We start from the raw sequence: 12,416 nt of genomic DNA, 5'->3' as shown, positions 1-12,416 counted from the left end.
AATCTTCAGGTAGATTTTTCTCTCTTAAATAAGATTTAAATGTCCTCACGCTAGAATCTGTTGATCGGCGAGTATTTTTAGAATCCTTTTCTATCAAAATCTTCTTAATTTCCTCATTATTTAACGATGGAAAGCGTTTTTCAGTAGCTACTTCTGCTGCTCCAGCCATACTTTGTTGCCGGAAACATGTAACTGTCGTCTGTTAGATCGAAACGATTTTATGTCGAGAGCGCTGATTGGTTGATATTTATTCGGTCGTCCAATTAAAAACCATTTTATTTATACATCCCTTAAATAGCTAACAAGAATTCCCCGTTTCTATATTTAGGTACACGGACGCTGTTCCAAATCTTATATTAACCTCTCGTGATTTTTGACGCGGTGAATATAATGTTTTATCAAAGAGGATTTCCTATGCTTTTAGCCAATGAGAAAACAGAAAATTTATAGTCATATAATAAATATAAAGGTTGAGAATGAACACGGATGCGGCCACTTTCATTTTTGACAATTACCATCCAATAAGGTGACATTTTTCGGCATATTTGGTAGATTTTTCATATTTGAGCTTGAATTGGATCGTTTTTAATGACTAAATCAGTTAAAATCTTTCACATAAACTAATCGATTCAAATGAAATAGACACTTAAGTGTTCATAAAGTGGTCAAAATCTTTCGTCAGATGAACCTGAAATTTGAGGCCAAAATCGGTCCTTACCGGACCTGCTCCTTTTCGTTCAAGAGATAGAGAGAAAAAACTTTAGCAGCAATAACATTTAGGAGACAACTTGATTATACTATTTCTGGATCACTATTCCTCACAAGACCGAAGTATTGGCGGACAAGAAAATAATTATTAGTTTTAAATTAAAGGGTAATAAATAATGTTGATATTATAACTGCTTTGCAACAAAACATAAGTAAAATTAAAAAGTCAATTGTTCATGAACAATTGAATGGTCTTTCCTTTTTTCTTTTATTAATTGCCTTCTTAGTTAAAAAATATATGGTTTCTATGGACTTTTATGTTCATAAGTGGTTACTTAGCATGCTTAGGGCAAAAATCATTCCTAAGGATAAATATATTAAAATAAATTATTAAAAATGTCATATGTACTATTCATTGTATTTAAAGTTAAATAAATAAGTGATTGCTTAGGACTTGTATGTCGTTGCTAGGGACAAAAATGTCATTTCCAGTAATAAAAATGTCATATTTATTAAGTAATTTCTTTCCTATATACTAAGTATTTCTTTTAATTATAGTAAGTAATTCATTTAATACACCTTAAGTATTTCTTTTAATTGTAGTAAGTAATTCTTTTAATAAAGGTAAGTAATTCTTTTAATAAAAGTAAGTAATTCTTTTAATAAGAGTAAGTAGTTCTTTTAATAAAAGTAAGTAATTCTTTTAATAAAAGTAAGTATTTCTTTTCATTAAAGTAAGTAATTCTTTAAATACACATTAAGTATTTCTTTTAATGATAGTAAGTTATTCTTTTAATACATCTTGATTATTTGTATTAATAAAAATAAGTAATTCTTTTAATATCTTTTGAGTAATTCTTTTACACATAAATTATATATATATTACAATATATTTATAGAATAAAATAAAAATTCTACACTGTTTTATTATAAATGCATATAATTTGAAAAAGTAACATACCGTTTTAAAGAATGATCATATACTATATCCTTTGTTATAATCCATTTCTCTTGTTTGTAAGTTAACATGGGCTATCTCCCCAGCAACTCTTTGTGTTACATTTTCATTTAATTGAATTAGTACACAAAGAGTAGCCAGAAACATGAAAACCCACAAAGTGTCCTTTTTGTAAGGTTCTTCTTTCCTTTCATGTGTTTAACTCGTGTAAGTATTTCAACAAACTCTGTAAACTTTTGTTCAAATTCAAACCTGAATGAGCTCAAGCCAATTTTCGAAAATAACTTACCAAAGTCACATGAAACCTTAATTCTGATTGGCCGAATATTTTGCATTCTCAAATCAAAAACTACTTATTAAAAATACAGGAAATATTATACAATTTTGTACATTTATAATAAATAGCTGATTTTTAATTTTAGTAAAACTAAGTCATGTTATTTTACTTTATAAAAATTATATTAAAAATAGATAATAATAATTTGAAGATATTTTGATATGAAAAAAGGTTAAGTAATGACTAGTTACTGAGGTTACTGAATAGCCTTCAATAATGAGTAAAACCAATATTGAATAGCAATAAGTTTACTTACGTATCCTATTCTGTGTGTCAATAATAATTAAAATAATTTGACTTATCAATCTATACGATTCATGTTACAAATCTAGGTTTAGATAATATAGTGACGTCATCTGTACGAGATCTTGTAAGGTCATGCATTTTCATCATACCGTAAACATAATTGTAGGCTGGTACAGTGTTACTGAATGCAGATTATTCATGGATTGTAACTAACATTAACTTTTATCTTTCAAAGTTTAAAATATAGTGACACAGACCGAAAATAAATGTCACGTCATCTGTTCATACACTGATGAAAACGGATTCAGACAAAATCAAATGAATGAATGTTCAAGAGTAACTTAGGTCTCTTCTCTACAAACAAACTTCATAAAGATCATAAAACTTCTAACCAATATTGTTTTTTCTTTTAACATGAATATTCATACGTACTCGAGTATCACTCGGTAGTACCAAGTATCAAATACCAATTATACTCGACTAATTGTTTTCCTGTTAAAATGTTGTTGCTTTCTTTAACAAACTTCCTTACTTATCAAGTGCATTTCCAGAGAAATATAATATTAATGAAAATTAAGATTCTTATGGTCGTGTTTAATTGTCTTTCAAAACTCCTCAACAGGCAGATCTAAAAAAAACAAGTAAAGGTTTTTCGTGCAGAGATTGAGAGTTAAAACCATGACCTTCAAAACTTAAAGAAATCTATTGAGAGGCTGAGGGAAGAAAAACATTTGTATCTTGTTAATGGTTTTACCAATGATACAGGTAAACTTAAAATGTATAGTATAAAACTGTACTCTTAGAGTGTACCCGTTTTTAACCAAATATTGTCGCTACAATGATGATTAAAAATCAAAAAATAAAATTGGTGGAAAGCTAAGTTTATTTTACCCAACCAAAAGTTTTTAAAGGGTAACTGTTTTTAAAAACTTTATTTTCTTTCTTTTGAGTTTTTTCAATGTCTGGTCCACCTTATTATGGTTTTCTAAATGGCTTCTTTTGTACAATCTTTTGTCCCCTAAACTATTGTTTGTCTTTATATCATGCGTTTTCTTCTTAACATTGGGAAAATTCACTCTAACATTGGCAAGAGTTAAAGAGTTAGCCAGACTTCCAGTTAAAAGAGTATGTGATATTTTATTTTATATTAATATTTTTTGGAAGGGGGAGGGAGAGGTTGTGCCTTGTGCATATTTTTTATTTGTTCATATATAGATAGTACTGTTTGTCTTTAGCCTAACAAATCAACTGATTAGGTCAAGTCTTGTATTTTTCACTTTAAATATAGAGATTAATGTTCTATAAATTGTTTCATTTTACATCTTTTAAAATATTTATATAAATATTACTTCCATATGAATAATATGTGATACAATGCATAGGCCTTATTTCTGTCAGCAACCCAACAACCGAAAAAACCCAGAATACATCTTGTGTTCAACATAGTATTCAACTAATTATTTATATTGTTAGATAGGAATAAGAAGATTAAAGGTAAAGGAAAGACAAGAAAGATGGATGAAGTTGAAACAGAAGTTTTATCTGAAATGAACGGATTTACTGACAGAGTGAATGAAAAACAATATGAACCAGAAACATTTGCTGATCGAACTCATATATCTGATGTGATTAAAGAAAATGAAGTGTTAAAATCAAAGGTATGGTTTACACATGGAGCCTACATGTATGATGTCGTAAAGTGAAAAATATATTGAACTTGTGTCACAATTGAAGGTAGTGTTGCCTGATGCATCCCAATGTTCACAATCATGAATATGATAACTGTTTTTAGGAAATTCGGGACTCGTGTGTAAACTCGGCCCATGATCGACTGGAACCACGACAAGAAGAAACTGTATGACTCAAAATCATGTCACAAAAAATAAAATGAAAAAATAGAACGACATATTTTTTTTTGGCCTAATATTTGCCATCGGATAAACAGGAGTCATCAATTTATCAATCGTTCAATCAACTAAAGTACCTAATTTGTAATAATCACCAGTAAATCTTGACGACTTCCAATGAAATCAGTTGATATTTTATAAAATGAATTTTCCTTACTTATATATTAGTGTTACTAGTATGTATGTATGGATATTCAGATTAAAGCTGCTTTTTGTTAATTTTGTAACTTGCCATCTTCTTTCATTTATCATATAGAAACGATAGAATCAATGTACAGAGTAATTCCTCTGACTTCTCATTTAGTTAAAGGGAAATTACTCTTGTTTCCCTCATTCAGTGTAAGAGAAGTTACTCTTGCTGCCCTCGCTAAGCAAAAGGGAATTTTCTCTTGTTGCCCTCACTCAGTTCAAAGGAAATAACTTTGTCTGCCCTCATTCAAATTAAGGTAGATTGTAAGTATATACTTTTTGAGACAGAATTTTCTTATAATTTGACAAAATGAAGATTTTATTATGCTTTTTATGCCCCATTTTTATGTCCCATTTATGGGCATTATGTTTTGCTGGTCTGTGCGTATGTTCGTTGACCGTCCGTTCGTTCGTTTGTTCATTTGTTCCTACGTTCGTTCGTTCGTTCTTCCATCCATCTGTCCCGCTTCAGGTTAAAGTTTTTGGTCGAGGTAGTTTAATGCCAAACTAGAGATTCTATCCCATTTTCACTGTCCACTAAACATAGAAAATGATAGGGGGATGGGGCATCCGTGTACTAAGAACACATTCTTGTTTAAAAAAAGTATGGGTCACATAACTCACATTGCTATTTTTCATGCTATAAGTCGTTGAAAGTTGCCTAAATTTGGTTAGAATGTCCATGAAAAACACAGATTTGTGTGCATAAAAAAATCTGAAATAGAATTTTGAAATAAATTGTGATAAGATAGGTTTTATTATATGATTTAAGAAAATAAAATAAAAAGAAAAATGATGTAACTTGTTTTCCTGCTACATGTAAAAATTAAAAAAAAATCCCTATTAGTCCAGTATATTTTTTTTTACTATAAGAGTTATCTCCCCTTAAATGACTCATTAATTTAAAAAAAAACCTAAATGACCTTTGTTTAAATCTGTAGAATAATACAATAAATCACAAGTTTCTTTATTTGAATAAACAGTCTAACCACTAACTTCCTATTATTGGGTAAACAGAGATGTGCCAAAAATATGGGTCATAATTTTGCGAGATTTTATATAAAAATGACCCTCCTTTTTAATGACATCCTATATTAAAATGCATTTACGTTTGATAACTGTATATTGATTTGGGGTATGATCTACATATCATATATACATGCGCTAAATACACTCACACCCACTAAAATCTCACACCCACTTAAACATACAGTTAATCCAACAATCCATGCGTATATATAACGTTAAAATATATGTGCACCAAACGATGTCAATTCATATATAAAAACTTAAGGGTAGCTGGTATATTTATGAATTATGAGTGATGATGAGTTAGTGCTTATATGAGCATGGGTCATATTTTAAATATTGTATATAAGTATAGGTCATTCTTTCTTAAATATTTATATAACTATAGGTACTGAATTTCAGTGAATGTTATATTAAAATGGGTACGTTTTTTAAGGCAAAAATGGCACACCCCTACGAAAAAAATATTGAAGTTACCATACATCTACCTTAAGGGACATTACTCATGCCACCTTCATTCAATGTAAAGGAAATTTCTCTTGCTGCCATAATTCAGTTTAAGGGAAATTACTCTTGCTGCCCTCATTTAGTTGAAGAAATCTAGTGCTAATTAACAGAATGAATAGATTCAGTTAATATTTAATCTTCAAGTTTTATTTTATTAGGTTGATGAACTACAGCTAGAGGTAGATACACATAGGATAGAACTACAGAAATATCAGGCTCAATTTGAAGATCAGAATCGTAAAACAAGAGAAAAATATGAAGAACAGGTACTTGTACATACATTTGGCAGTTTTATAAGAATGAGTTATTATTAGAATCTATGGGATTTAGGATTTCGGTTGGTAAAATGCAGAGGGTTTGTTAATTACAATGATTCGGTAGTCAATTTGTATTTATATATTGTGATACTAGAAAGGTAGATAGTCCCATTAATTATTTAATTGTATAATTGTGTGATAGAAACATGGTACTGTTGCATGATTGACTTTCAAAAAATTTATGCTGAGGTTTGGAATGGGATACTAAATTGGAGTTCCTTAAGGGATTTGTTATCGTAATTTTTTGTGAAAAAGATAAATTGCATGTTGAGATCACTTCCATAGAAAAAAGTTACATCAGCATCTCATGGAAATAAAGTAACCATGAAGGTAAATAAAAGCTGCCTTTCTATTTAGTTTGTTCCTCTTAATATAATCTTGTGGGTCGATTATATATTTTTGTGATAAAACAAATATAGTAGAATTTTTGAGTTTGAGTTACGCCTTGGTCAATATAAAGACCGTAAATCATATATATAAGGAGGAAGAGCAAAGACTGCTTGCCCCGAGTCAGAATAATTTGTAAAGGTAGGGGGACATGTCTTCCTGCAGACTGTTGGGAAATAGCAAGATAAAACTCAGGCTCAGTTTGTCTGTCTTGTATACTCATATCACAGTAACATGATTGATTGATTGTTGGTTGCTTTACGCCTCATAAGCACAAAAAGGCTATATCGTGGCGAGAGGTTATTCAAATATTTTTTGTTTAAATAAAATTGAGAATGGAAACAGGGAATGTGTCAAAGAGACAACAACCCAACCAAAGAAAGGACAAAGCATATTTTAAAAATTAGACACAAGGTCCTTCAATAAACTAAAATTCTAGACTATAAGCAAATTGATTATTTACAAATAGAAATCAACAGTAAGATAACTTGATAGAAATATCACCCTTACATGTTCTTGTCCTGTAAATGCATGTTTTTTGTCACTTGACATAAAACTGCCATCCAATCACCAATCAAAATTGAACTATTTGTTTTATATAGTTAAAATGTCTTGAAATTTGTCTTTTCACAGATTGGTGTACTTAGATCTTCACACCAGAGGGAGCTACAGAAATTTTTGGCTGACAACGCTTTACAACATTCTGCCTCTAAAATGGCAGAGTTACAATCAAAAACAGATGTTCAACAGGTAAGAATTCATTAGATAACAAGATGTGGTATGAATGCCAATGAGACAGCTTTCCATCCAAGTTACAGTGAGTTAAAAGTAATCAACTATAGGTCAAAGAAACCTTAACCTTCTTTTCTGTTTTATAATTTTATAAAAAAAAATATTTATCTTTCTGTGTTAATGGCTTGTACATTTGATGAATAAAACAGTAAATAATTAAAATAAATGATCATAAATTTCTTTTTTTTAGGTGATGATAAAACATTTGAAAGAGCAGTTAAATAAATCACATTTAGATTCAGAACAACTTTCTATACTTCGAATACAGAATGCCAGTTTAGAAAACCAAATTGACAAACTGAAAGAGGAATTACGTGAGGCAAAGAAATTCCACACTCCAGTAAGTTCTGTAACTCTGGTGAGATATCTTAACCCCTTCATCAGGAAATTTGTCTTGAATTGCACAAAATAAAAGGGGTCATTTGAGACATTAGTTATTTGCTTGTTTTTTACTTTAAACATGTATATCAAACTTGAATACTGATAGGAATTTAGAAAAGTATATTTTTACTTCACTTCTCATTATTTAAACATCTCTGGCATGCCTTTGAAATATTTTTGTTTTTGCTGTCCTCAGTGATATTGTTCGCTTTTTTCAAAACTACCTCTACCCTTTTTAATTGGGAAAATGTGCGTCATTTTTATCAAATTGGGAAATTTATAATAAACCATGAATTTGACTGGATCTTCAATTTGAAGACCCTCTTTCAAGAGATAAACCCTCATTTGAAATAAGACCCCTTATTGTCAGTGATGATACATAAATAGTCCCTCAAATCTGCACATATAGTCATTTTAGGCATGAAAATGGTTTAAATGAGTTTTTTCAGTTCGTATTCATGCACAATTACTATTGAGACTGCACTGTTGGGGGAAAAGTTGTCTTTTTGGGAATAATTTTAAGCCATTTTTTTTTCAAAATGGGATTTTTCTCCAGGGGAAAGTCATAAAGCTCCTTAAATTTCTACTTATTTAAACATTCCTGTCTTTCAAATGCTTTGGTTTGGGAGTTTCTTATAAAGGTAAATTGGTGTATAAAACTCGACCAAAGTTATTTTATGATATGTTTGTGAGTGACTTGGTACAGTTTATACACCAATAAGTTCCTTTAAAAAGCTGTTTATTCCTCATGATTCTTTAAAATTGGAGATACAGAATTTACTTTTCCACACTCGTAACCTCTATCACACGTTAATTGTATATTTGTGTCATTGAATAGACCTGGCGCATGAATATATGTGTAGGTTAAAATAAAAATGTGTGATCAATGAAATTTGCAATCTGATAAATAATACAGTGCAAAAAGTGGAAACATTGATCCAGATTGTGTCATTAAGGCTGCTATATTGTTTACATTGGTTCGGTCAAAGTCGTCTATCGAAAAATAAACAATGTCAAGAACAACTACCAGAAGTCCTCTCAAACAATCATATCAACGTATACACTAATATGCATATCATATAAGAATTATTGAATAATATTTTTATTTATTTGATGTGAATATTTATAGGAAATAATATTGTTGGATTGTTTCTGTGTAGTATGCCCTTACTGTTGAAAGGAGTGTTGACTAGGAGTGCCTAGCCTATTAATGTTGCCTAGGTGTGCCTTGCCAATATATTGACTTGGAATGCCTTGCCTATATGTTAAATAGAAGTGCCCTCCATAAATGTTGACTAAGAGTGCCTTGTCTAATTGTTTTGCCTTTATAATGTTATACATAGTTTTTTTGTTTTAGGAAATGAAACATTTTGAATCAATTCAGCAGAAAATAATTCAAATGGAGAAAAAACGTGAATCACGTGAACTTGAACTGCAACAAATTATAAAAAATGCCAAACACACAGCTTCAGTGGAAATGGACCAGGATGCAAATAAATGGAAAGGAATTGTTGATTCTAAAAATAGCGAAATCCAAAGATTTAGAACAGAATTAGATTCTATATTAGACGTTTTAAAATTACTCCAAAAACAAGGAGTTGTAATACCTGTCAGTGCAGCAGTGTCATAGCAGTAGCTCTTTAGTAGTTTTATTAATTTAAAATTTGTATTAATATTCCGTCCTATATATTTTCAAGAGATTGAAAACTTTATATTATGGTATTCTTTATTATATAACTGTAGTCCATGATCTGTTTTAAGAAAAGACAACCAAATTATAATAGGGAAAAGAGAAAAACTTATATTTGGTATCAATTTAAAAAATATTTTTGTCAATTATTTGACCAATGTCTTGCACTTCTTTTTAAGAATTATGCAGATGTTGTGGTTGTATCAATAATAAAATTTCTACACAATTTAATGATGTGGTGCATTCTATTTGTCACATGTGTATTTTTGTTTATGTTTCACAAAACAACACGTTTTATAACTGTTCATATACCGGTTCCTCATTTCATGGAATTGTGTTAAACAAACCTTTGAAATTGCTCAATATATCTTGCTTGTTACATGCAACTTTTCACTGGAATATTCATAATTTTTCGCTAATTTGTTTTATTTTTTATGCCCCACCTACAATAGTAGAAGGTGCATTATGTTTTCTGATCTTTGTGTCCATTTATTGTTCATCTGTCCGTTGGTCCAGCCCTCAGCTGGTCCGCAGGTTAAAGTGTTTGATCTAGGTAGTTTTTCATGAAGTTGAAGTCCAATCAACTTGAAACTTTAATATTGTACTCATATTCCCTTTGATTTGATACTTCTAATTCGAATGCCAAATTAGAATTGTGACCCCAATTTCATGGTCCACTAAGCATAGAAAATGATAGTTGAGAGGCATCCATATTCTACGGACACATTCTTGTAAACAGCTGCTATTCACTTAAATATAGAAATTTATTTGCTAATCAGTGTAACAAACAGAGTTGGATTTGTATTTGGTAATCAGTGTAACAAACAGAGTTGGATTTGTATTTGCTAATCAGTGTAACAAACAGAGTTGGATTTGTATTTGCTAATCAGTGTAACAAACAGAGTTGGATTTGTATTTGCTAATCAGTGTAACAAACAGAGTTGGATTTGTATTTGCTAATCAGTGTAACAAACAGAGTTGGATTTGTATTTGCTAATCAGTGTAACAAACAGAGTTGGATTTGTATTTGCTAATCAGTGTAACAAACAGAGTTGGATTTGTATTTGCTAATCAGTGTAACAAACAGAGTTGGATTTGTATTTGCTAATCAGTGTAACAAACAGAGTTGGATTTGTATTTGCAAGAACATAATACTGGGAGATTTCTTGACACTTTTTGTTTTGTTTAACAATGTATGTTGAATATGGGTCCTTTTTCAAACTATCATTTTTTATTTGCAAAATCTTATGAATGTTGCAAAAATTTTATCCAAGAGTATATGTGCTTTTTTGGTTAATTCTATGTGAATAAAAATCCATCACCAATTTGTATGTTACCCTTAAGGCCTTTTAAATTTCTGAGAAAACCATAGGTAATTCTTATTATGTGATCAGTTGTTTCCCCTTTATTTTCCCTAGAACGTTTAGAGTTGCCTCATTTAAGAGTTGTTTACTCTGTATACCATTTGGAAGTTCCTGGGTTTTTTTAATACTGTTTTAAAAAATTATATAATATGTACTTTTGTATGATGTTATACTTTATAAAACATGCCAACTGTTAAATCGACCTAATTAAAGGGAGATAATTTCTTAAGAATTGTCTCCTTATCAGTACTAGAATTATTTATTAAATATCTTCTTAAAATGACTATAATGACCACTACTTAGAGAGGTTTTGTATGATGTTGTAAGACATACACAAGTTGTGTCAAATACTTAGTTTTGTTTTAGTTTTATTATATATTTTATTTTATTTATCATTGTCATTATTTTACATATTGTTCAAAATTGTATACATGAAATGAAAATATTTATAATAAATTTACAATTATATATTTTTATATTTATAAATTCAGTAGAACTTCACTTTGACCTTTTGACCTTTATCTTATTTACTTCAATTGTCTGTAAGGATTCTGTGTCATTACTAAATATGCCAAAACCATTTTTTTTTCATTTCCCTGAAAAAGGTTTTAGGTCATATAGACATAAAAAAAAACATGTTATAGATACTTTTTACAATACAAGCATATATTTAGTTATCTTCTAAGCAAATGATTAAAAATTTTCTAAATATTCAAATGAAATTTATCTCATCAAACAGAACATTAAGAGTGACAGATATATCCCTTTTTGTCACCTGCGTAATGTGTTACAGGGACATGGAAATACCGGGTGTCCTTCTGTCGGTCTAGTCTTGTTAGCGCTTTCACATGTACAATTCTTGCCAGATTTTTATGAAACTTTTATCATAGGTTTATATCAGCAATGTCTTGGTGAATTTGAAAACCAATGCCGATCAATATTTTTTAGAAGAGTTATGCGCCATGGAAATATTATTCATATGGACAATTGCCTTGTGTGCTCTCTGATGTCTACAGTTCTTACTTAAACAGATGCCCTATTTTATGAGGTTTCCATTTGTCATATGTCCTTTGTCCTTGAACTCATTTTCAGGGTTCAGTCACTGGTTTGAAAAAAAAACAACAACATTTAATGATTTTTGTCATATGAATTTATCACTTATGAGTAATAGAATGATTTAATTTGGTGTATGGGATCCTAGCAAGGTCTTCATGTCCGGCAGACAGGATTCATATGACCTCAACCTCATTTCATTGATCAGTGGTCAAAATCAAAAGTTATGTGATAAGGTCTGTTTCTCAGATACTATAACCACTAAGTCAACTATATTTGGTATATGAAATTATTGTAAGGTGTATATTTCAGAATGGCAGGTTTCATTTTAACTTGAACTTATTTTCATGGTTCATTGATCAATGTTTTGTGTTTTGGTCTGTTTTTCAGATACAATAAATTATCGGTTAGCTGTGTCTGGTGTATGGAATTATTATAGGTGTCACTCTGGCAGGGTTTATCTTGACCTTGTCTTCATAAACATAAATCGACAAGTCGAGAAGTTAATTAACATTGCATTATTTTAATATTGCGAAATAAAAACTTGAAGC

The 12,416-nt window shown here is 30.0% G+C and overlaps 1 protein-coding gene across 2 annotated transcripts in view; it reads left to right on the top strand.

The window, feature by feature from the left end:
• Positions 1-10,219, top strand: part of LOC143049640 (centrosomal protein of 162 kDa-like) — a 56,265-nt gene extending 46,046 nt beyond the window's left edge. The window contains exons 1-5 of one of the 2 annotated variants that reach the window (XM_076223241.1): positions 3,734-3,907; positions 6,040-6,147; positions 7,219-7,335; positions 7,568-7,717; positions 9,116-10,219. In XM_076223241.1, coding sequence (XP_076079356.1) covers positions 3,764-3,907; positions 6,040-6,147; positions 7,219-7,335; positions 7,568-7,717; positions 9,116-9,388 — 792 coding nt within the window. In that variant the 5' untranslated portion in view covers positions 3,734-3,763 and the 3' untranslated portion in view covers positions 9,389-10,219. Of the gene's footprint in view, positions 1-3,733; positions 3,908-6,039; positions 6,148-7,218; positions 7,336-7,567; positions 7,718-9,115 lie in introns of those variants that run through there. The other variant, XM_076223240.1, reaches the window with a different exon arrangement.
• The last annotated feature ends 2,197 nt before the right edge of the window (positions 10,220-12,416 follow it).

Source organism: Mytilus galloprovincialis, chromosome 10 (assembly GCF_965363235.1).
Source record: "Mytilus galloprovincialis chromosome 10, xbMytGall1.hap1.1, whole genome shotgun sequence".
In the NCBI taxonomy this organism is placed as follows: domain Eukaryota; kingdom Metazoa; phylum Mollusca; class Bivalvia; order Mytilida; family Mytilidae; genus Mytilus; species Mytilus galloprovincialis.
Note: the sequence above shows the minus strand (reverse complement) of the source record. Positions and strands in the feature narration are given on the sequence as shown.